The sequence below is a fragment of the Tachyglossus aculeatus genome, chromosome 3, assembly GCF_015852505.1.
Source record: "Tachyglossus aculeatus isolate mTacAcu1 chromosome 3, mTacAcu1.pri, whole genome shotgun sequence".
Classification (NCBI taxonomy): Eukaryota; Metazoa; Chordata; class Mammalia; order Monotremata; family Tachyglossidae; genus Tachyglossus; species Tachyglossus aculeatus.
In genome coordinates, this window is record NC_052068.1 from 16,507,690 (window position 1) to 16,530,658 (window position 22,969).

Genomic DNA, 22,969 nt, shown 5'->3' on the forward strand with positions numbered 1-22,969 from the left:
TCACACTCTCAATTCCCATTTTACCGATGAGGTAAATGAGGCCCAGAGAAGTGAAGTGACTTGGCCAAGGTCACACCGCAGACCCGTGGCAGAGTCAGAATTAGAATCCAGGTCTTCTAACTCCCAGACCTGAGTTCTTTCTGCTAAACCACACTGCTTCGTGACTATTCTTCTAGCCCTAAGCATTTTGCGGTGCCTGGTATTTCTTGGGAATCATCAATCAACCGTATTTATTGAGCACTTGTGGTCAGAGTATGCAACTAAATGCTAGGAAGAGTACAATATAACAGAGTTGGTAGGCATGTTCCCTGCCTGCAGTGAGTTATATTCATATTTATACTTATTCATATAAGGATTTGTATTTATATTTATAGAATATGTGGATTTTTTCATAGAAGAAATAGCCCTTGTTCCCATTGTTGAGGCTAACTAGGGAAGTGGATAACATAAAACTGTAAACAAGATTACACATCACATGTGAAGAGACACAAGGGGTTGAAGTGACTAGAACACCAAATGAAAGAATTTTAATTGATCCAAGCTAATTGACCAGGCGATGGTAGAAAATTGGTTTTACAATTGATAATAAATTACACTGAGGTTTTTGATCCGTTTTCCAGAATAAGTAAGCTTCCCCCTGCTGAGCTGAGTGCTTGGAGAAGAAAGAATTAAGGAGAATGGGCGTGTAGCAAAGGCATCTGAGGAGGAAGCCAATTCTCCTCACTACCCATCAGTGATCCAGCTTAACAAGAGGATCCCTGGGGGCACAGCTGGATTCTCTGAAAAAAAGGTTCTTTGTTAGTATTTTACCAGGGGATAGAAAAGCGTTTTTTGGGGGTGACCTAAGGACATGGGAAGGGAACATGCCTGCCAGCTCTGATAATAATAATAATTGTCTTGTCCTATGCTGTCGAGTCCATCTGCAAGCGTTCTGGAAGTGTATCTGGAGAGTTTTCTTGGTAAAAATATGGAAGTGGTTTACCATTGCCTTCTTCCGGGCCGTAAATTTGAGTCTCCGCTCTCCACTCTCTCCCCTGCTGCTGCTGGCCGGCACAGGTGAGTTTTGACTGTTAGCAGATTGCGTACCATTCACTAGCCACTGGCCAAGCTAGGAATGAAATGGACAGGCCTCTGCTTGACCTCCCTCCTGCAGCCAAGGTTGGTAGAGGACTGGAAACTCTCCAGGTGTTATCCTGAGAAGGGGAATAATAATAATAGTTATAAAAATGATAATTGTGGCATCCATTAAGCACTTACTATGTCCCAGGCACGTAGGATGAAAGCAGGGTGAATGAAAGCAAATCAGACTGGACTCAGGTGTGTCCCACGTGAGGCTCCCAATTATGGTGTAGTGGTTAGAGCATTCATTCATTCATTCATTCAATCGTATTTATTGAGTGCTTACTGTGTGCAGAGCACTGTACTAAGCGCTTGGGAAGTACAAGTTGGCAACATATAGAGATGGTCCCTACCCAACAGTGGGCTCACAGTCTAGAAGGGGGAGACAGAGAACAAAACAAAACATATTAATAAAATAAACAGAATAAATATGTACAAATAAAATAAATAAATAGAGTAATAAATACGTACAAACATGTATACATATATACAGGTGCTGTGGGGAGGGGAAGGAGGTAAGGTGGGGGAGATGGGGAGGGGGAGGAGGGGAAGAGGAAGGAGGGGGCTCAGTCTGGGAAGGCCTCCCAGCATGGGCATGGGAGTCAGAAGGTCATGGGTTCTAATCCCAGCTCTGCCACCGGTCTGCTGTGTGACCTTGGGCAAGTCACTTCACTTCTCTGGCCCTCAGTTACCCCATCTGTAAAATGGTGAATGAGACTGTTTGCCCCACATGGAACAGGGACTGTGTCTAACCCAATTTGCTTGTATCCACCCCAGTGCTAAGTACAGTGCCTGGCACATAGTAAGTGCTCAGTTATTATTAATCTCCGTTTTACAGATGAGGTAACTGAGGCATAGAGAAGTGAAGCGACTTGCCCAAGGTCTAACAGCAGATAAGTGGTGGAGCTAGGATTAGAACTCAGGTCCTTCTGACTCCCTTGGTGTTATCCTTAACTCCTCTCTCTCATTCAACCCACTTATTCAATCCATCACCAAATCCTGTCGATCCCACCTTCAAAACATCACTAAAATCTGCCCTTTCTTCTCCATCTTAACTACTACCATGTTAATTACAATCATTCATCCTATCCTGCCTAGATTATTGCATCGGCCACCTTGCTGACCTCCCAACCTCCTGCCTCTCCCCACTCCAGTCCATGGATCATCTATCTACAGAAATGTTCAGGACATGTCAAACTCCCCCCAAATCTCCAGTGGTTGCTTATCCACCTCTGCATCAAACAAAAACTCCTCACCATTGGCTTTAAAGCAGTCCATTACCTTTCCCCCTCCTATATCACCTTACTTCTCTCCTTCTACAACCCAGCCCACATATTTAGCTCCTCTGGTGCTAACCTTCTCAAAGTGCCAGCATCTTGCCTGTCTCACTGCCGATCCCTGGCCCCTGCCCTGCCTCTGGCCTGGAACGCCCTCCTTCTTCAAATCCGCCAGTTACTCTCCCCTCTTCAAAGCCTCAGTGAAGGCACTTTCCCTCAAAGAGGCCTTCCCAGACTAAGCCCCACTTTTCCTCATCTCCCACTCCATTCTGCGTCTCCCTGACTTGCTCCCTTGGCCCCCTCCCCACAGCCCCAAACCACTTACATATATATCTGTAATTGAATTCATTTGTATTGATGTCTGTTTCCCCCCATCTAGACTCTAAGCTTGTTGTGTGCAGGGATTGTCACTGTTTATTGTTGTATTGTACTTTCCCAAGCGCTCAGTACAGTACTCTGCACACAGTGTTTCATATGATCGAATGAAAGAACTCCCAGCCCCATGCTCTATCCACTGTGCCACATTGCTTCTCATGGTTACGTTGTACTTTCCCAAACTCTTACTACAGTACTCTGCCCACAGTGAGTGCTCAATAAATATGATTGATTGATAACTACAGGGTAATGCTGGAGCCATGTCATTTCTATTACAAACCCAAAGCTCTTGTAAGAATTCACAGTCGCTCAGGGTAGAAAAAGAGGAACTACATCTGGATGGCAGCTTAAAAAATAGAGATTTTTAAGGGACTTTGCTTTTGGTTCTTATTCAGGAAGTTGTGCAGGCAGAAAATACCACTTGGTTCAAGAGAGATTTGGATAAATTCATGGGCCGATGGCCTTTAATTGGATAATAGCTGGAAAGGTAAGGATACAGAAGGGAAATGTCAAGCAGGTTAGATGCTGGATTGTTAAATACTAGGATGAATGTCAAAGAAGGCAACCAACACACAGTCTCTCTAAGCAACATGTTATCACTGACAAAGATAGAACACTTGGCTGGATAGACAAATGATCTTCTATTATACTGTTATATTGTACTCTTCCAAGAACTTAGTGCAGCAGTCTACCCACAGTAAGTGTTTAATATATATGATTGAATGAACTGATCTAAGTGATGGTTTTTTTTTGTGTTCTTAGAGGGGGAGAACCTCTAGGCGATGCAGATTGTCATCACTGCAAGAGGCACAGTGAGAGGGAGAGGAATTTCCTCATGTCTTTGAAAGTAGGATTGATTCTTATCTAGCAGGGACATTTTGCCTGTCCTCCCTAAGGGGGAAAGAGAAGATGATAATTACTATAATAGTATTTGTTAAGTGGTTACTATCTCCTCTAGGAGCTGGAGGAGATACAAGCTAATCAGGTTGGACACAGTCCATGTCCCACATGGGGCTCACAGCATTAATCTGTATTTTACAGGTGAGGTAGAGGAACAGAGAAATAAAGTGACTTTCCCAAGGTCACACAGCTGACCACTGGCAGAGCCGGAGTGAGAACCCATGTCCTTCTGACTCCCAGCCCTGCACTCTATCCACTAGGCATGCTGCTTCTTGTAGAGGACTAGAATGTTGTATTGAGACCCCATTAAGCCCCCCAATGTGTTTCATGGGTTAATAATAATGATAGCATTTATTAAGCACTTAATATTTGCGAAGCACTGTTCTAGGTGCTGGGGAGGTTACAAGGTGGTCAAGTTGTCCCACGGGGGGCTCACAGTCTTAATCCCTATTTTACAGATGAGGTAACTGAGGCACAGAGAAGTTAAGTGACTTGCCCAAAGTCATTCATTTAGTCAGTCAGTCATATTTATTGAGTGCTTACTGTGTGCAGAGCACTGTACTAAGCGCTTGGGAAGTACAAGCTGGCAACATATAGAGATAGTTTCTACCCAACAACGGGCTCACAGTCTAGAAGTCACACAGCTGGCAATTGGCAGAGCCGGAATTTGAACCCATGACCTCTGACTCCAAAGCCCGTGGTTCATTCATTCATTCATTCAATCGCATTTATTGAGCAAGCAGAGCACTGTACTAAGCGCTTGGGAGTACACGTTAGCAACATATAGAGACGGTCCCTACCCAACAGCGGGCTCACAGTCTAGAAGGGGGAGACAGACAACAAAACAAAACATATTAACAAAATAAAATAAATAAATAGAATAAATATGTTAATGTTTGGCTCCTCTCATTACACTCAGTATTAGTAAGGTGAGGAAACTGAGAGATTGGGGATGGGGACTCAACAAAATAATATTTGAAAAATCAGGGCTTCTACAGCTGAATTTTCTTCCTGGGTCAGGGAATATGTATTCTCCAAACAGAAGAGAGGAGAAAAGCTATCTCCACCCCTTATCCAGTTTCTCCTCATTTGGCCAGCAAGGAGGACACTGAGCTGGGCGTTGCCTGTTGCACTAAGATGCCAGAAGGATCTCCTCATTCCTCAGCTGGTGTCCAGTAAATATCATTGCTCCTACTACCATAGAGGCAGATCTCAGACATCATCTTTCCTCCTCAGGAGGTTGCCCTGCTCATTGAGTAGCCCATTACCTTTATGAAATTGCCTCATTTGAACTCAGAGTGGGCCCCTTCCATTAACTTCCCTCCCTCTTTTAAAATCCATCTTACAGACTCGTCACGCTCCCTTTAAATCAATTCGGCTTGAAGATCCATCTTTCTTCAGTCTACCCTAGCTTTAATATTGCATCGACTTTATAAATCAATCGTATTTCAGCAATCTCAGCAGTCATCCTTGCCTCCCTCACATTATTGCTTACAATTTTTCCAATAATCCTTAGTTGAACTTTTACTTGAACAAACATCCCCTTTCTCCCACCGCACACGCCACACGCCCCATTTACCATAATCCCTATTTGAACTGGGATCAAGAGCACCCGATAATATAAATGGCATCTATAATTACTCAGTGCTTCTTCAAAACAATTTACAGCCATTATCTGCAGCCAGTTATTGTCGTCTTCCTTTTTCATCAATGGATGAGCCAAAATACAGTGCATTGGAGAAGCAGTGTGGCCTAATCCAGTGCTTAGAACAGTGCTTTGCACAGTAAGCGCTTAACAAATACCAAAATTATTCATAGAAAGAGCACAGGCCCGAGAGTCAGAGGACCAGATTTCTAATTCTGGCTCCTCCACATGCCTGCTGCGTGACCTTGGGAAAGTCACTTAACTTCTCTGGACCTCAGTTTCCTCATCTGTAAAACGGAGATTTACTTTTACTCCCTCTGACTTAGACTGTGAGTCCCATGTGAGAAGGGGACATCCTGATTAGTACAGTGCTTGATACATCATAAGCTCTTAACAGACACCTCAGTCATTTGTTCAGCTAATCAAATCAATCCAATAATTAATCAGTGGTATTTAATTGGGAAAAGGGGTTCCAACTTTTCATTTAGAACTTGGGACATATGAGACATGGGTCTTAAGATGAATGAGGATCAGGTGGGGATAGGCTTCGATCAATCAATGATGGTATTTATTGAGCACGTATTGTGGGCTTGGGAGAGAAGAATTCAAGAGATGGTAGCCCTAATTCCTGCCCTCACGGAGTTCACAGTCTAGTCAGGGGAGACGGATTATTAATATAAACAAATAATTGAAAATATATAATTTAAAGATATATACATGTAGGACAGGTATTTACCTAATGTGATTGTCTTCTATGTTTTCACATAACAAATGGGTAGTAAACATCATTATTAATAATAACAATTTTAGTAATGCAATACATTAAACAAAGAGGTAGGGAGAGCAGACAGCTTTCCTCAGAGAGACATTGGGATAAATTGCAGATAGGCTCTGAAGAGTGAATTCACTGGAAAACTCCCATTTTTAGAGTTTTCAGCCCTAGCAGGGAAGTTTTGGGCCTTATCAGAGCCATGAATTGAGCAAGTGTGAGAGTCTAAGTGCTTAGTGCAGTGCTTTGCACAAGGTAAGTGCTCAATAAATACAACTGAATTGAATGAATAAGTCTGCCCTCCTGTCTAGTAGAATTACAACACTGGATGCCTTTAGATTTGGTATTTTTATTCTAAACACCCAACCAATCCCCTCCTCAGCTCCTCATGCTGAGTGAATCGCAAAGCTCAGGGTGGTATCCGTATCAGATCAGGGAAGCAAATATAAAGACTTTGGATAAGGATGGGGGGAGGAGGTGGAACAGGAGTCCAACTAGAGAAAGGCTTGATTTTCAAGGAGATTTAGAACAACTAGCACCAAATGTCCAATGTGTGAGCCCGCTGTTGGGTAGGGACTGTCTCTATGTGTTGCCGACTTGTACTTCCCAAGCAGTTAGTACAGTGCTCTGCACACAGTAAGCGCTCCATAAATACGATTGATTGATTGATTGATTAGTGGATAGAGCACGAACCTGGGAATGAGAAGGACCTGGATTCCAATCCCAGCTCTGCCACATGTTTGCTGTGTGACCTTGGGCAAGTCATTTCACTTCTCTGAGCCTTGGTTACCTCATCTGTAAAATGGGGATTAAGACTGTGAGGCCCATGTGGGACAGGGACTGTGAGTAACCTGATTAGCTTGTATCTACCGCAATACTTTGAACAGTGCTTGGCACATAGTAAGTGCTTAACAAGTACCATAATTATTATTATTTATCATTGTTATTATGTCCATGTCAACCAAAGAGATGTGATGTCACATGCATTTGGGGGTACAGTGTCTGCAAATGCCATCACCAACCCCCTTATTCACAAGGAAGAAGGCACAGAGCTGACTTCATTTGGGATACTAGAAAGAGTTATTCAAACATCGAGGAATTTTCATATGTAGGAGAAGGCTAAGAGAGCCTATGGGTGTCTAGCTGATGAGAAACTAGTGGGAGTTTAAAGTTGAGAATTGAGAAAAGCTTCTTCGATCACAGGACTTGAACATTGAGGAAGGCTTCGTGTTACCTATCCCTGTGAAAACAGAAGGTCAGCAGGGGTAGTAACGGTATAGATTGAGATTCTACTGGAAGAAAGACACGGGATTGTTTGGGAGAGTACAACAGAAGCAGCGCAAAACACATTTCTAAGCCCACAGGGAGCTTACACTTCTCAGGCCAAACTTCCCTCCCCATCACAGGAACAAAGGCAAATACTCCATGAAAACCTGCTAGCACCTTTTCTGCACCTGAGGAATTGCACATTAGTACAGCACCATAATCGTGCTTTGCACATAGTAAGCGCTTAATAAATGCCATTATTATTATTATTATAATGGACTGCACAGGGTGAGAATTCACAGAGTGAGAGAAGACAGGCAAAATAGACTTAAGAATAATAATAATAATTATAATTATGATATCTGCTTAAGCTCTCACTATGTGCCAGGCATTGTACTAAGTGCTGGGGTGGAAACTAGCAAATTGGATTGGGCACAGTCCCTGTCCCACCTGGGGCCCACAGCCTCAATCCCCATTTTACAAAGGGGGAACTGAGGCACAGAGAAGTGAAGCTACTTGCCCAAGGTCACACAGCAGATAAGGGCCAAGCCGGGATTACAACCCAGGACTTTATGACTCCCAGGGCCGTGCTCTATCCACTGTGGCATGCTGCTTCCCCCATGTGAAAGAGTCTTATGAAAGAGGGGAAGACAAAGCAGGAGTTCCTTGCCCAGTGCTGGCTGGATTAAGTGGATTCTCAGGTGCCGTGATGATGAGTCCGCACGTGTGTTTTTGGTTTCCAGCCCGATCAAAAAGCCTCGTGATGGGCGAGCAGAGCGGACCCTCCACCAGACCAGTGTCCCCCAACCCGCAAGACCGTGTGCTCAAGGCAGGTTGGCTGAAGAAGCAGAGGAGCATCATGAAGAACTGGCAGCAGCGGTGGTTTGTGCTGCGTGGGGACCATCTCTTCTACTACAAGGATGAGGAAGAAACCAAGCCACAGGTAAGGGATGTCTCAGATGCAGCTAAGTTTCGTGGTCAACCAGGCAATGGTACTTACTGAGTGCTCATTGTGTGCAAAGCGTTTTTGCTCCCAAACCAATTTAGGTCAACTCTGTACACCAAATGGAGAAAGAGACAGGGAATACCGTTTCATTATTCTCTGGCCGCACAAATAGTAAGGTCAGCAGACACTGTGTAAATGAGTGATTTACAGTTGGGATTCTCAGGAGTACCATGTGCATTCTCATTATTTGTGTTCTCATCACATGAATACTCATCCTGTGGATTATCACTGTATGCATTCTCACTCAATCAATCAATCAATCAATCAATCGTATTTATTGAGCGCTTACTATGTGCAGAGCACTGTACTAAGCGCTTGGGAAGTACAAATTGGCATCACATAGAGACAGTCCCTACCCAACAGTGGGCTCACAGTCTAAAAGGGGGAGACAGAGAACAGAACCAAACATACCAACAAAATAAAATAAGTAGGATAGAAATGTACAAGTAAAATAAATAAATAAATAGAGTAATAAATATGTACAACCATATATACATATATACAGGTGCTGTGGGGAAGGGAAGGAGGTAAGACGGGGGGATGGAGAGGGGGACGAGGGGGAGAGGAAAGAAGGGGCTCAGTCTGGGAAGGCCTCCTGGAGGAGGTGAGCTCTCAGCAGGGCCTTGAAGGGAGGAAGAGAGCTAGCTTGGCGGATGGGCAGAGGGAGGGCATTCCAGGCCCGGGGGATGACGTGGGCCGGGGGTCGATGGCGGGACAGGCGAGAGCGAGGTACAGTGAGGAGATTAGTGGTGGAGGAGCGGAGGGTGCGGGCAGGGCAGTAGAAGGAGAAAAGGGAGGTGAGGTAGGAGGGGGCGAGGTGATGGAGAGCCTTGAAGCCCAGGGTGAGGAGTTTCTGCCTGATGCGCAGATTGATCGCATTCAATCTGCGATCTCACTCATTCAATCATATTTATTGAGTGCTTACTGTGTGCAGAGCACTGTACCAAGAGCTTGGAAAATACTTTACAGCAATAAAGAGAGACAGTCTCTGACCACAATGGGTTTAAAGTCTAGAGGCAGGGAGACAGACATCAAAACAAGTAAACAGGCATCATTATAAATAAATAGAATTATAGATATATACATATATATGAGTGCAGTGGGGCAGGGAGGGGGGGAAGAGCAAAGGGAGTGAGACAAGGTGAAGCAGAAGGGAGGGGGAGCTGAGGAAAAGGGGACTTAGTCTGGGAAGGCCTCTTGGAGGAGGTGTGGCTTCAGTAGGGCTTTGAAGGGGGGAAGAGTGATTGTTTGCTGGATTTGAAGAGGGAAGGATCCAGGTCAGAGGTAGGTTGTGGCCAGAGTAGGCGTCGAGATAGGCAAGATAGAGGCACAGTGAGAAGGTTAGCACCAGAGGAGTGGAGTGTGTGGCCTGGGATGAAGAAGGAGGGAAGGGAGATGAGGTAGGGGCAAGGTGATGGAGACCGTTAAAGCCAATATTGAGGAGGGAAGTGACTTGCCCAAAGTCACACAGAAGACAAATGGTAGAGCTGGGATTATAACTCATGACCTCATGACTCCTATGCCCATGCTTTAACCACTATGCCATTCTGCTTCACTAGACGTCCGCTGTGTGTCACTGGGCAAATAACTTAAATTCTCTGTGCCTCAGCTACCTCACCTGTAAAATGGGGATAAAGACTGTGGGTCCCATGTGGGACATGGAATGTGTCTAACGTGATTACTTTGTTATTTACCCCAGTACCTAGAACAGTGCCTGGGACATAATGAGCACATGACAAATACCGCTAAAAAATGGTATTCTCATCATGATCACTCTCACTTTGTGAATTCTCAGTAAGTGCATTCTCATCCTGTGAAGGCCATTGGTGCTGTACTAATATGCAATTCATCAGGCACAGAAAGGTGCTAGCAGTGAAATAGACATATTTTCATGGAGTATCTGCCTTTGTTCCTGGAATGGAGAGGGAAGTTTGGCCAAAGAGGATCATGATTATAAAAACCCTGGGAGCCACCTCTCCAGAGACATTTCTCTTTAACAAAGGCAAACTCATTTTAGTTCTACCTTATTCTTCAAGCCAAATATTGAGGGCTGAGAGCCAGAAATTATTGTGGAGGAGAAGTTCAGGTTCTGTTTCTTATTTCTTTTGTTATTGCACTATTTTTAATTATTAACTTCCCCTGGCTTGGCTCAACAAGTGAAAAGGCCCTTCAGTCATAAATACGATCAATAGAGGTGGATGAAATGGGGGAGGGTCCAGCAATACCTGGTGCCAAACAATAATAATAATAATGGCATTTTATTAAGTGCCTACATGTGTCAAGCACTGTTCTAAGCACTGGAGAGGTTACAAGGTGATCAGGTTGTCCCACGAGGGGCTCACAGTCTTAATCCCCATTTTATAGATGAGGTAACTGATGCCCAGAGAAGTGAAGTGACTTGCCCAAAGTCACCCAGCTGACAAATAGCGGAGCCGGGATTTGAATCCATGACCTCTAACTCCAAAGCCCGTGCTCTTTCCACTGAGCCACGCTGCTTCCCCTGAGTAACTGAGGTTGTCCAGGGATCATCTGCTCCACCCCACACTGGCGTGCCTGTGAAATTGCCCTGGGGGTTTCCACCCCTAAATCCTGGCTGGAAGAGCCCCCGAAGTCACTTTGGGACTTCCTTAACCCTTGACTGCCTCCACTGGATCCTAAAAGCCTCCAGTTCTCTCATTCATCTAATGTAGATTTGTGGACCGCTATTCAGGGCTCTCCAAATTCCTGCATCCCTATTACTGAACCCCAGGAATCACCCTGAGGGTGCAAGGATCATCAGGGCCCAGCCTATCACCCCCCACCCAGGATTGACTCCCCCACCTCCTCAAAAAACTCCAGTGGTTGCCCATCCTCCTCCGCATCGAACACTCCTCCCCAGTGACTTTAAGGCAGTCCATCACCTCGCCCCCTCCTACCTCACCTCGCTTTTCTCCTTCTATAATGCAGCCTGCACATTTCACTCCTTTAGTGCTAACCTTCTCACTGTGCCTCCATCTCGCCTGTCTCGCTGCCAACCCCTAGCCCACATCCTGCCTCTGGCTTGGAATGCCCTCCCTCCTCTAATCTGACAGACAACCACTCTCCCTTCCTTCAAAGCCTTATGGAAGGCGCATCTCCTACAAAAGGCCTTCCCAGACTAAGCCCCACATTTCCCCATCTCCCACTCCCTTCTGCATCACCCCAACTAGCTATCTATGCTCTTCTCCTTTGCTCTCCTCAGCATTTATGTACATACCTGTAATCCATTTATTTGTATTGATGCTTGTCTCCCCACCTCTAGACTGTAAGCTCGCTGTGGGCAGAGAATGTCACTGTTCATTGTTGTACTGTACTTTCCCAAGAGCTTAGTACAATGCTCTGCAGAGTAAGTGCTCAATAAATGAATGAATGAAAGCACATGAAGAAAGCATCCCCTTCAGCATCTGCAACTTCCACGATCTACATTTCCCCAGCCCCAGGGGCTCACCCTCCAATCCCTACTGTAGGCAGAGGACATCTCCATGTGGTTTAATGGGTTCTTAATTTGGAAATAATTAAAGTAACTGTGGTTCAAACTATCGTTCCCTTGAGCAGATGTTTTTGAAACTGTGAGCCCCATGTGGGACAAGGACTGTGCCCAATCTGATTCTCCTGAGGGCTTATAAGAGTGCCTGGAACAAAGAAGGAGCTTAACAAGTACCATGATTATTATTAGTAGTATTTTGTCCTGAGGACCCTATGTACTTTCCGATAGGCATCTTGGGGACCTCAGTCTTCTTGTTTCTTCCCCTTCTCCTCTCAGGGAGCCCCAGAGTACTTTCTCCTCCTCGGGGCCAGGGGTCTCATGCCTTCTGGGTTCTATCTACTGGACCACGAACCTTCAAGGTAGCTGATTCTCTCCAATCACTTCCTGGGTCTGTGTTCTGGACTTGTTCAGGGTCACAGCTCAAGTCTTCCCTACATCCCGCTCTGCCAGGCACATGGCTTCTAGACTGTGAGCCCACTGTTAGTAGGGACCGTCTCTATATGTTGCCAACTTGTACTTCCCAAGCGCTTAGTACAGTGCTCTGCACACAGTAAGCACTCAATAAATACGATTGAATGAATGAATGAATGAACCTCTTGCCTCCAGATGGCCTCCTCCAACTAACAGGGCCCTCTACTTCCTTCTGAATCCTTCTTTCCAATTGTCTCAGCTAAGTATGTACAAGTCTTTCAGAGAGGAGCTCCACTGTCTCTTGGCTTCCTCTTTCCCTGCCCAAGAGAAGCAGCACGGTCTAGCAGTTAGAGCATAAGCCTGAGAGTCAGAAGGCCCTGGGTTCTAATCCTGACTCCTCCACTTGTCTGCTGTGACTTTGGGCAAGTCACTTCACTTCTCTGGGCTTCAGTTACCTCACCTGTGAAGTGGGGATTAAGAGTGTGAGCCCCATGTGGGACAGAGACTAATTCCATGCTGATTACCTCGTAGCCACCCCAGTGCTTAGAACAGTGCTTGGCATATAGTTGGTGCTTTAACAAATACTGTGATGCGGCTGATGGATGAGTCAACCTGAAACCAATTTAATGTCGGTCTCCCCTGCTGTACTGTAAATTCCTTGTGGGCAAGGACCTTGCCTACAAATCCTTCTTTACGCTCCCAAGCACCTAATACAGTGCTCAGCACACAGTAGGGTCTCAATAAGTACTACTGACTGAATTAAGTGTTGGAACTGATGGACCCAAGTCCTTCTAGGAGACTTTCTTGACTAATTATCAGCACTGGAATCTTATTGATCCTTCAGCCATCACTAGTCTTTATTCAGTCAGTCAGCCGGTCCATTGTATTGATTGAGCGCTTACTGGGAGCAGAGCACTGTACTAAGTGTTTGGGAGAGGATGCTATAACAATATAACAGACACAATTTCTGCCCACAGTGAGCTTACATTATAGAGCCGGAAACCCTTTGGTGCTACTGTTGGGCTTTAGGCCTGGGTTATTTCATCCTGGATATTAGGATTATTTGATATATCTCCATCACATTGTATTCTTCCAAGTGCTATGTAAAGTGCTCTGCACATGGTAAGTGATCAATAAATACAACTGATTGATTGACTGATCAATGAGTGGCTTTCCCAATGATCAGGAATGGACTTGGTGACTTAAATTTGTGGATTTTTTTCCCCCTACCAGTAATTACTGTGACTCCTCCTTCCTGAAAAAGCAGCTCTCTCCTTGCTGTCCCAATAAACAATGCTGGGATTGTTTAATCCCATTAACTATGATTTACTACTCCTATCCTGCTGCTTTGCAGGGGCGGGGGAAAAAAAACCCAAAAAACTAATTTCTGTGGAATGGCACCAAATTACTTGTAATGAACTAATTCTTCATGTCTGGTTCCGGGAAAAATGTGGACCATCCCTACTCACACCTCCTAAAAATATCCATGTGGCCTGAATCCTCCCATCCACAGATTTTTCAGTTGGAACTGAAATTGTTAGGAGGAAGTGAGGTTGGCACTTCTTCTGGCTGCTGAGGGTTCACGGAAAGGGAACTTGTGCTAACAGAGAATTTTAAAACTAAACTTTTCGAGGAACTTTCCCCATTGACTCTCTTTCCCTCGCAGGCTCAATGATATTGGTAGGTGGATGGTAGGGGAATCAGCAGATTCAAAGTAAGGTCCTTGATAAGAACAGTAATATTTGTTAACTGCTTACCATGTGCCAAGCACAGTAGTAAGCAGTGGGATGAATGCAAGATAATAAAATCTCACATAGGGCTCACAGCTTAAGTAGGAGGGAAAACAGGTATTGAATCCCCATTTTACGGATGACAGAACTGAGGCACAGAGAAGTGAAGTGACTTGCTCAAGGTCATATAGCAAGTATGAGGCATAGTCGGGATTAGAACCCAGATCCTCTGACTCCTAAGCCCAGGCTCTTTCCATAAGGCGAGGCAGGTTCCCTGGATGGCAAGTTTCATGGGTACCAACTCCACTGTATTGTATTTCCCCAAGTACCTACTACAGTGCTCTGCATACAGGAAGTGCTCAATAAATGCCATTGATTGATTGAGTGAATGAAAGTCAGCCAAATTCTGCTTATCTGCAAATTAAACCAGCATCAAATAAAAGAGTTTCAGGAAAGAAAATAATAACGATGATGATAATAATAATGGCATTTGTTAAGCGCTTAATATGTGCAAAGCACTGTTTGAAGCGCTGGGGGGATACAAGGTGATCAGGTTGTCCCCTATGGGGCTCACAGTCTTAATCCCCATTTTACAGATGAGGTAATAATAATAGTAATAATGATGGTATTTGTTAAGTGCTTACTATGTGCAAAGCACTGTTCTAAGCACTGAGCACTGTTCTAAGGCAAATGAGGCCCAGAGAAGTTAAGTGCTTGCCCAAAGTCACCCAGCTGACAAGTGGCAGAGGCAGAATTAGAACCCATGACATCTGACTCCCAAGCCCACACTCTTTCCACTGAGCCACGCTGCTTCTCTAATAATAGTAGCATTTGTTCAGTTCTTACTTTGTGCCAAGACCTGGGTAGATAAAAAATAATCAGGTTTGACACAGTCCCTGCCCCACAGAAGGCTCTCAGTAAAAGTAGGAGGAAGAACAATTATTGAATCCCTCTTTACAAATGAGAAAACCGAGGCACAGAGAAGTTAAGTGATTTGCCCGAGGTCACACAGCAGGTAAGCTTCAGAACCGGGATTAGTTCCCAGGCCCTCTGACCCCCAGGCCCAGGTTCTGTCCACTAGGGCCCCACTGCTCCTTAAATAGATTGTTTTCTGGATGTTTCTTACTCTGAAAAATGGTATTTATTGAGCACTTACTCTGTGTAGAGCACTGCTCTAAGCACCTGGGAAGGGAGAATTAGCAGGCATGATTCCGGCCCTTAAGGAGCTTACATCTCAGCATTATCATGACCACTTATTGAGAACTTGCAGTGGACAAGGAAGAGTAGCATGTGCTGAGAAAAATCCAGTAATCAATTCAATTAAGCCATGATTCCTGACCAATAGGGGAGTCACTGTCTAAACTGTAGAAGGCAGGTCTACAAGGTCATCAGATAGAGGCTTTTTTTAGGGTAGGGTATACATGGTATATCTTTATTTCTATTTATTCTGATGACTTGACACCTGTCCACATGTTTGGTTTTGTTGTCTGTCTCCCCCTTCTAGACTGTGAGCCCGTTGTTGGGTAAGGACTGTCTCTATATGTTGCCGACTTGCACTTCACAAGCACTTAGTACAGTGCTCTGCACACAGTAAGCGCTCAAAAAATTCGATAGAATGAATGAATGAATGAATATAATCAAAACCTCAAGGAAAGATTTTCAAATTTGTCCATTCAGAAATATCAACAGTGACAGTATACAATTATTAATTTTTCCTCAATGAGGGACAGTACTCGGTCAATTAATAGTATTAAGTGCCTGTGTCCAGGGAGAACCACACTAGACTGCAAGCTTGTTTTGGGCAGGGAACGTGTCTACCAATTCTGTTATTCGGTGCTTTCTGAAGCACTTGGTAGAGTTCCTTGCATACAGTAAGTGTTTCAGCAGTACGATTGGTTAATTGATTGATTAGTTTATAAAGCATGGTTCTAAGCACCTGGGTGAGTACACTAAAAGCAAAACACATGATTCTTGCCCAACAGGAACTTACTGTGTAATGGGAAAAGCAGATATGCAGAATTATTTATAAATAGTGGATTCCAGAGAGGAGAAAAGGGATATAAAAGCTTATGATATGAGTAGCTAAATTACAATTAACAAATAATTACCGTACTTGTTTAGCATTTACTCCCTGTCAAGCACTGTTCAATAAATAATTATCATACTTGTTTAGCATTTACTCCCTGTCAACCACTGTTCTAAGCACTGGGGTAGATAAAACTTAATCAGGTTGGACACAGTCCCTGTCCCATATGGGACTCACAATCTAAGTAGGAGGGAATAGGATTTAATTCTCATTTTACAGATGGGATAACTGAAGCACAGTGAAGTTAAGTGACTTGACCAAGGTAACACACCAGGCATGTAGCAGAGCCGGTATTAGAACCCAGGTCCTCTGATTCCCAGACCTGTGTTCTTTCCACTAGACCATGCTGCTCAATTAATAATTGAATATATACATGCGCTCAGAATCAATCAATCAATCAATCAATCAATCGTATTTATTGAGCGCTTACTATGTGCAGAGCACTGTACTAAGCGCTTGGGAAGTACAAATTGGCAACACATAGAGACAGTCCCTACCCAACAGTGGGCTCACAGTCTAAAAGGAGGAGACAGAGAACAGAACCAAACATACCAACAAAATAAAATAAATAGGATAGAAAAGTACAAGTAAAATAAATAAATAAATAAATAAATAAATAAATAAATAGAGTAATAAATATGTACAACCATATATACATATATACAGGTGCTGTGGGGAAGGGAAGGAGGTAAGATGGGGGGATGGAGAGGGGGACGAGGGGGAGAGGAAGGAAGGGGCTCAGTCTGGGAAGGCCTCCTGGAGGAGGTGAGCTCTCAGCAGGACCTTGAAGGGAGGAAGAGAGCTAGCTTGGCGGAGGGGCAGAGGGAGGGCATTCCAGGCCCGGGGGATGACGTGGGCCGGGGGTCGACGGCGGGACAGGCGAGAACGAGGTACAGTGAGGAGATTAGCGGTGGAGGGGACCCCAGTGCCCTGCCCCTCCAGCTGCTGAGCCGTGTCCCCGAATGGCTCTTGGATTTGCCTCCATTAGCGTCTCACGAGCAGGACCTGCAAAATGGGGGTGAGCTGTCAGTCCGGCATCCCTCCCTCTGCGGCAGGGCACCCCAGGAGGGGGCAGGGACTGGCTCCAAATTGATGGTCTTGGGCCTATCCCGGGACTTAGCCCAGAGTAGGCTCTTTAATCCGTGCCTCATTGGATCCCGTCTTAAAGTCACTGTGGTTCTCCTTCCCATCATCCTCTGGGGCGTGGCATGCTGCTCGCTGCCCTTTGATGGAGATCTCTGCGGTTGCACTTGAGGGTCACTGAGAGATGGACCGCTCCGGACCGTCGTCGAGCAGTGTCATCCAAGTCACGGCACCAAATTACGGTGGAAGAGAATGGGAACAAAATACATAAGGGAAGGTTTTCTGGAGGAGGTGGGAGTCTAGGAGAGCCTTGAGTATGGACAGAGTTGTGGGCTAGCAGATTTGTTTGGGGAAGGTGGTTTGGGGGACAGTGATGGGGTGGAGGCAAGAGTGGTAAGGATAAGGTACAGTTAAAAGTGTGCATGGCAGAAGTGAAGAATGAGAACTGGTGAGGAATGGGTGAAGAAAGCCACTATAGAAGTCACTTAACTTCTCTGTGTCTCAGTTACCTCATCTGCAAAATGTGAATGAAGACTGTGAGCCCCATGTGGGAAATGGACTGTGTCCATTCTGCCTATCTTGTATCTACCCCAGCGCTTAGTACAGTGCCTGGAACAATCCTTCATTCATTCAGTCATATTTATTAAACACTTGCTGAGTGCAGAGCATTGTACTAAGCACTTGGGAAAGTACAATACAACAATAAACAGTGATATTCCCTGCCTAAAACAAGCTTACTGTGTAGAGGGGAAGAGGCAGACATCGATACAAATAAATTAAATTACATTTCTGTACATAAGTGCTAAGGGGCTGGGGGATGGAAAGGAGAAAAGGGAGAAAATCAAGGCAATGCAGAAGGGAGTGGGAGATGAGGAAAAGTGGGGTTTAGTTTGGGTAGGCCACTTGGAGGGGATGTACCTTCAGAAAGGCTTTGAAAGTGGGGGGAGTAATTGTCTGGTGGATTTGAGGAAGGATTTGTGCTTTGCACATAGTAAGCGCTTAACAAATGCCATCATCATCATTTCCATGCCAGAAGTAGGATGTGGTTCCAGGGGTCGGTGGCAAGATAGGTTAGATAGAGGCACAGTGAAAAAGTTAGTGCCAGAGGAGCAGAGTGTCTGGGCTGGGTTGTAGAAGGAGAGAAGCGAGGTGAAGTAGGAGGGGGCAAGATAATGGACTGCTTTAAATCCAAATGGAGAGGAGTTTTCATTCATTTGGAGGTGGATGGGCAACCACTGGCGTTTTTTTGAGAAGTGGGGAAACATATGTTCTGAACATTTCTGTAGAAAAATGATCCGGGCAGCAGAATGAAGTATGGACTGGAGTGGGGAGAGACAGGAGGCTGATGCAGTAATCCATGTGGGATAGAATGAGTGACTGAACTAACGTGGTGGCAGTTTGGATGGAGAGGAAAGGGCGGATTTTAGTGATGTTGTGAAGGTGGGACCGACAGGATTTGGTGACGGCTTGAATATGTGGGTTGAATGACAGGGAGGAGTCAAGGATAACACCAAGGTTGCAGGCTTGCTTAGCAAAAACCAAAAAAATAAAATAAAATAAAAAGTCAGGGACAGCTGGTGATGTGCATTGCTGTGAATTTTGAGGAGGTTTTATGTAAGATAGAGGAAAATAGCTAGTACTTTAGTCTGGAAGTGCAACGATACTGAAAATTAATGCTCAAAAAATAAAACCAACCTGCCAAGATCTTCTTAACGTTTCAACATGGTGATGAAAGCTTCCGCCCAAGCTCCAACCCTGAAGGACTTCTCCCTCCACGCCATGGGAAGGACAGGGCTCTCCAACCTCATCTTTAATCCCCTTCCCACAGACTCAATAACAGTAACAACACTGATGGTATTTGTTAAGCGCTTACTATATGCCAGGCACTGTACTAAGGCGCTGGTGTGGAAACAAGTAAGCAGATAAAGTTGGACATAGTCCCTGTGCCACATGGGGCTCACAATCGCAATGCCCATTTTACAGATAAAGTAACCAAGGCCCAGAGAAGTGAAGTGACTTTCCCAAGGTCACACAGCAAACAAGTAGCGGAGTCAGAATTAGAACCCATGACCTTCTGACTCCCAACCTGTGCTCTATCCACTAGGCCATCCTAGCCATATTAGCAGTTCTTAGTATTTTCTTGCTCTCAAGTGGTTATTGCAGCCTCTTTTCTCCAGGGTTTACCATCACAACTGAGAATCAAAGCAGCAGAAAGCCTCATGCTGCATAATTGAAAGAAAAAAAATAAACTTATTTTAATTATTGATTTGCTTCATTAGAGTTTGTAGAGAATATCTTCCAATTAAGCATTTTATTTTATAAATAGGTTAGTGATTTTAATTCATTAAAGCATAATGTTCACCTCAACTACAATAAGCGAAGTGCTTTGCTTGGTAAATGAATGAACATTTAATTAGCGGAAATGAGTACTGATTCTCAAACATTGCTATATGTTTCTCTCAGGATGGAATTGTTCTATTTTGTGGTATTGCTTGTTTAAATCACTCATTTTATGAGCAGCTGAATGTTGGGATGTGGGCTTCCCTCTGCTTTGGGGAAATGACCTGAATCAATCAATCAATCAATCAATCAATCAATTAGAGAAGTAGCATGGCATAGTGGATACAGCATGGGCCAGGAAATGAGAAGGTGATGGGTTCTAATCCCAGATCCAGCAGTTCTCTGCTGTGTGACCTTGGGCAAGTCACTTCACTTCTCTGCGCCTCAATTATTCATTCAATCATATTTATTGAGCGCTTACTGTATGCAGAGCACTGTACTAAGCGCTTGGGAAGTACAAGTTGGCAACATCTAGAGACAGTCCCTACCCAACAGTGGGCTCACAGTCTAGAAGGGGGAGACAGACAACAAAACAAAACATATTAACAAAATAAAATAAATAGAATAGTAAGTATGTACAAGTAAAATAAATAGAGTAATAAATCTGTACAAACATATATACAGGTACTATAGGGAGGGGAAGGAGATAAGGCAGGGGTGATGAAGAGGGGGAAGAGGGGGAGAGGAAGGAGGGAGCTCAGTCTGGGAAGGCCTCCTGGAGGAGGTGAGCTCTCAGTAGGGCTTTGAAGGGAGCAAGAGAGCTAGCATGTTACGGAATTATCTCATCTATAACATGGGGTTCGAGACTGTGAGCCCTACATGGGAGAGGGACTCTGTCCAACTCGATTTGCTTGTGTCCACCCCAGCACTTAGTACAGTGCCTGGCATGTAGTAGGTGCTTAACAAATACCATAATTAATATTATCATTATATTTACCGATTGCTTACTGTGTGCAGGGCACTGTACTAAGATCTTGAGAGAGGACTGGCAGACATGATCCCTGCCTACAGGGAGCTCACAGTCTCCTCCAGAAATGTTTCCCCAGTCAGAGAAGCAGCGTGGCTCAGTGGAAAGAGCCCGGGCTTTGGAGTCAGAGGTTATGGGTTCAAATCCCGGCTCCGCCAATTGCCAGTTGTGTGACTTTGAGCAAGTCACTTCGCTTCTCTGGTCCTTAGTTCCCTCATCTGTAAAATGGAGATTAAGACTGTGAGCCCCCCATGGGACAACCTGGTCACCTTGTAACCTGAACAGGGCTTTTCACAGAGTAAGTGCTTAATAAATGCCATCATTACTGTTAATTCACAATATTCCAAGACACGTCAACCAAAAAGCCACCCTTAGCCCTCAGTATTTACATACATATGTGCTTTTATTTTTAAATTAAATGAATTATTCCATTTCATGCTGATACACTTGAGTTAATCCCTGTTATATTCATCTACTTGTCCCCACTATTTCTAAATCCTCACATCTCTGCCACTAGATTGTCAGCTTCTTGAGGTCAGGTAGATTGTCAGAGAAGCAGCGGGGCTCAGTGGAAAGAGCCTGGGCTTGGGAGTCAGAGGTCATGGGTTCTAATCCCGGCTCTGCCACTTGTCTGCTGTGTGACTTTGGGCAAGTCACTTAACTTCTCTGAGCCTCAATTACCTCATCAGTAAAACGGGGATTAAGACTGTGAGCCCCACGTGGGACAACCTGATCACCTTGTTTCCCACCCCAGTGCTTAGAACAGTGCTTTGCACATAGTAAGTGCTTAACAAATGCCATCATTATTATCATTATTATTTCACCTCGGTTGTACTCTCCCAAGCCCAGTACAGTGTTTTACACTCTCAATAGCTGCTCAATAAATAAACTGATTAACTGATTATGGTATTTATTAAGAACTGACTATGTGACAAGCACATTACTAAGGACTGGAATAGAGACAAGATTATCAGGTTGGACACAGTCCCTACCCCATTCATTCAGTTGTATTTATTGAGCACTTACTGCACAGATGAGATACACAATGTAAGTAGGAGAGAGAAGGATTTAATCCCCGTTTTACAGATGGAGAAACTGAGGTGCCGATAAATGAACTGACTTGCCCAAGGTCACACAGCAGATGAGTGGAAGAGCCAGGATTAGAAGCCAGGCCCCCTGATTCCCAGGCCGATGCTCTTTCCAATAGGGCATGTTGCTTCAAATATCACTGATTTGATATTTGATATAAAATCATATCAATCAATCAATCAATCAATCGTATTTATTGAGCTCTTACTATGTGCAGAGCACTGTACTAAGCGCTTGGGAAGTACAAATTGGCAACACAAAGAGACAGTCCCTACCCAACAGTGGGCTCACAGTCTAAAAGGGGGAGACAGAGAACAAAACCAAACATACCAACAAAATAAAATAAATAGGATAGATATGTACAAGTAAAATAAATAAATAAATAAATAGAGTAATAAATATGTACAACCATATATACATATATACAGGTGCTGTGGGGAAGGGAAGGAGGTAAGATGGGGGGGATGGAGAGGGGGACGAGGGGGAGAGGAAGGAAGGGGCTCAGTCTGGGAAGGCCTCCTGGAGGAGGTGAGCTCTCAGCAGGGCCTTGAAGGGAGGAAGAGAGCTAGCTTGGCGGAGGGGCAGAGGGAGGGCATTCCAGGCCCGGGGGATGACGTGGGCCGGGGGGTCGATGGCGGGACAGACGAGAACGAGGTACGGTGAGGAGATTAGCGGCGGAAGAGCGGAGGGTGCGGGCTGGGCTGGAAAAGGACAGAAGGGAGGTGAGGTAGGAGGGGGCGAGGGGATGGACAGCCTTGAAGCCCAGGGTGAGGAGTTTCTGCCTGATGCGCAGATTGATTGGTAGCCACTGGAGATTTTTGAGGAGGGGAGTAATATGCCCAGAGCGTTTCTGGACAAAGATAATCTGGGCAGCAGCATGAAGTATGGATTGAAGTGGAGAGAGACACGAGGATGGGAGATCAGAGAGAAGGCTGATGCAGTAGTCCAGACGGGATAGGATGAGAGCTTGAATGAGCAGGGTAGCGGTTGGGATGGAGAGGAAAGGGCGGATCTTGGCAATGTTGTGGAGCTGAGACCGGCAGGTTTTGGTCACGGCTTGGATGTGAGGGGTGAATGAGAGAGCAGAGTCGAGGATGACACCAAGGTTGCGGGCTTGTGAGACAGGAAGGATGGTAGTGCCGTCAACAGAGATGGGAAAGTCAGGGAGAGGGCAAGGTTTGGGAGGGAAGACAAGGAGTTCAGTCTTCGACATGTTGAGCTTTAGGTGGTGGGCAGACATCCAAATGGAGATGTCCTGAAGGCCATCTCATGGGAATATCATGGGAAACAGTGTGGCCTGGTGGATAGAGTAAGGGCCTGGGAGATAGAAGGATCAGAGTTCTAATTCCAGCTCCACCACTTACCTGTTGTGTGACCTTGGGCAAGAAACTTCACTTCTTC

The 22,969-nt window shown here is 45.0% G+C and overlaps 1 protein-coding gene across 1 annotated transcript in view; it reads left to right on the forward strand.

Annotated features, from left to right (window-relative positions):
* The first annotated feature begins 8,060 nt into the window (after positions 1-8,060).
* Positions 8,061-22,969, forward strand: part of ARHGAP22 (Rho GTPase activating protein 22) — a 372,891-nt gene continuing 357,982 nt past the window's right edge. Inside the window, exon 1 of the mRNA XM_038743958.1 lies at positions 8,061-8,294. Within this exon, the coding sequence (XP_038599886.1) occupies positions 8,061-8,294 (234 nt within the window). The remainder of the gene's footprint in view (positions 8,295-22,969) is intronic.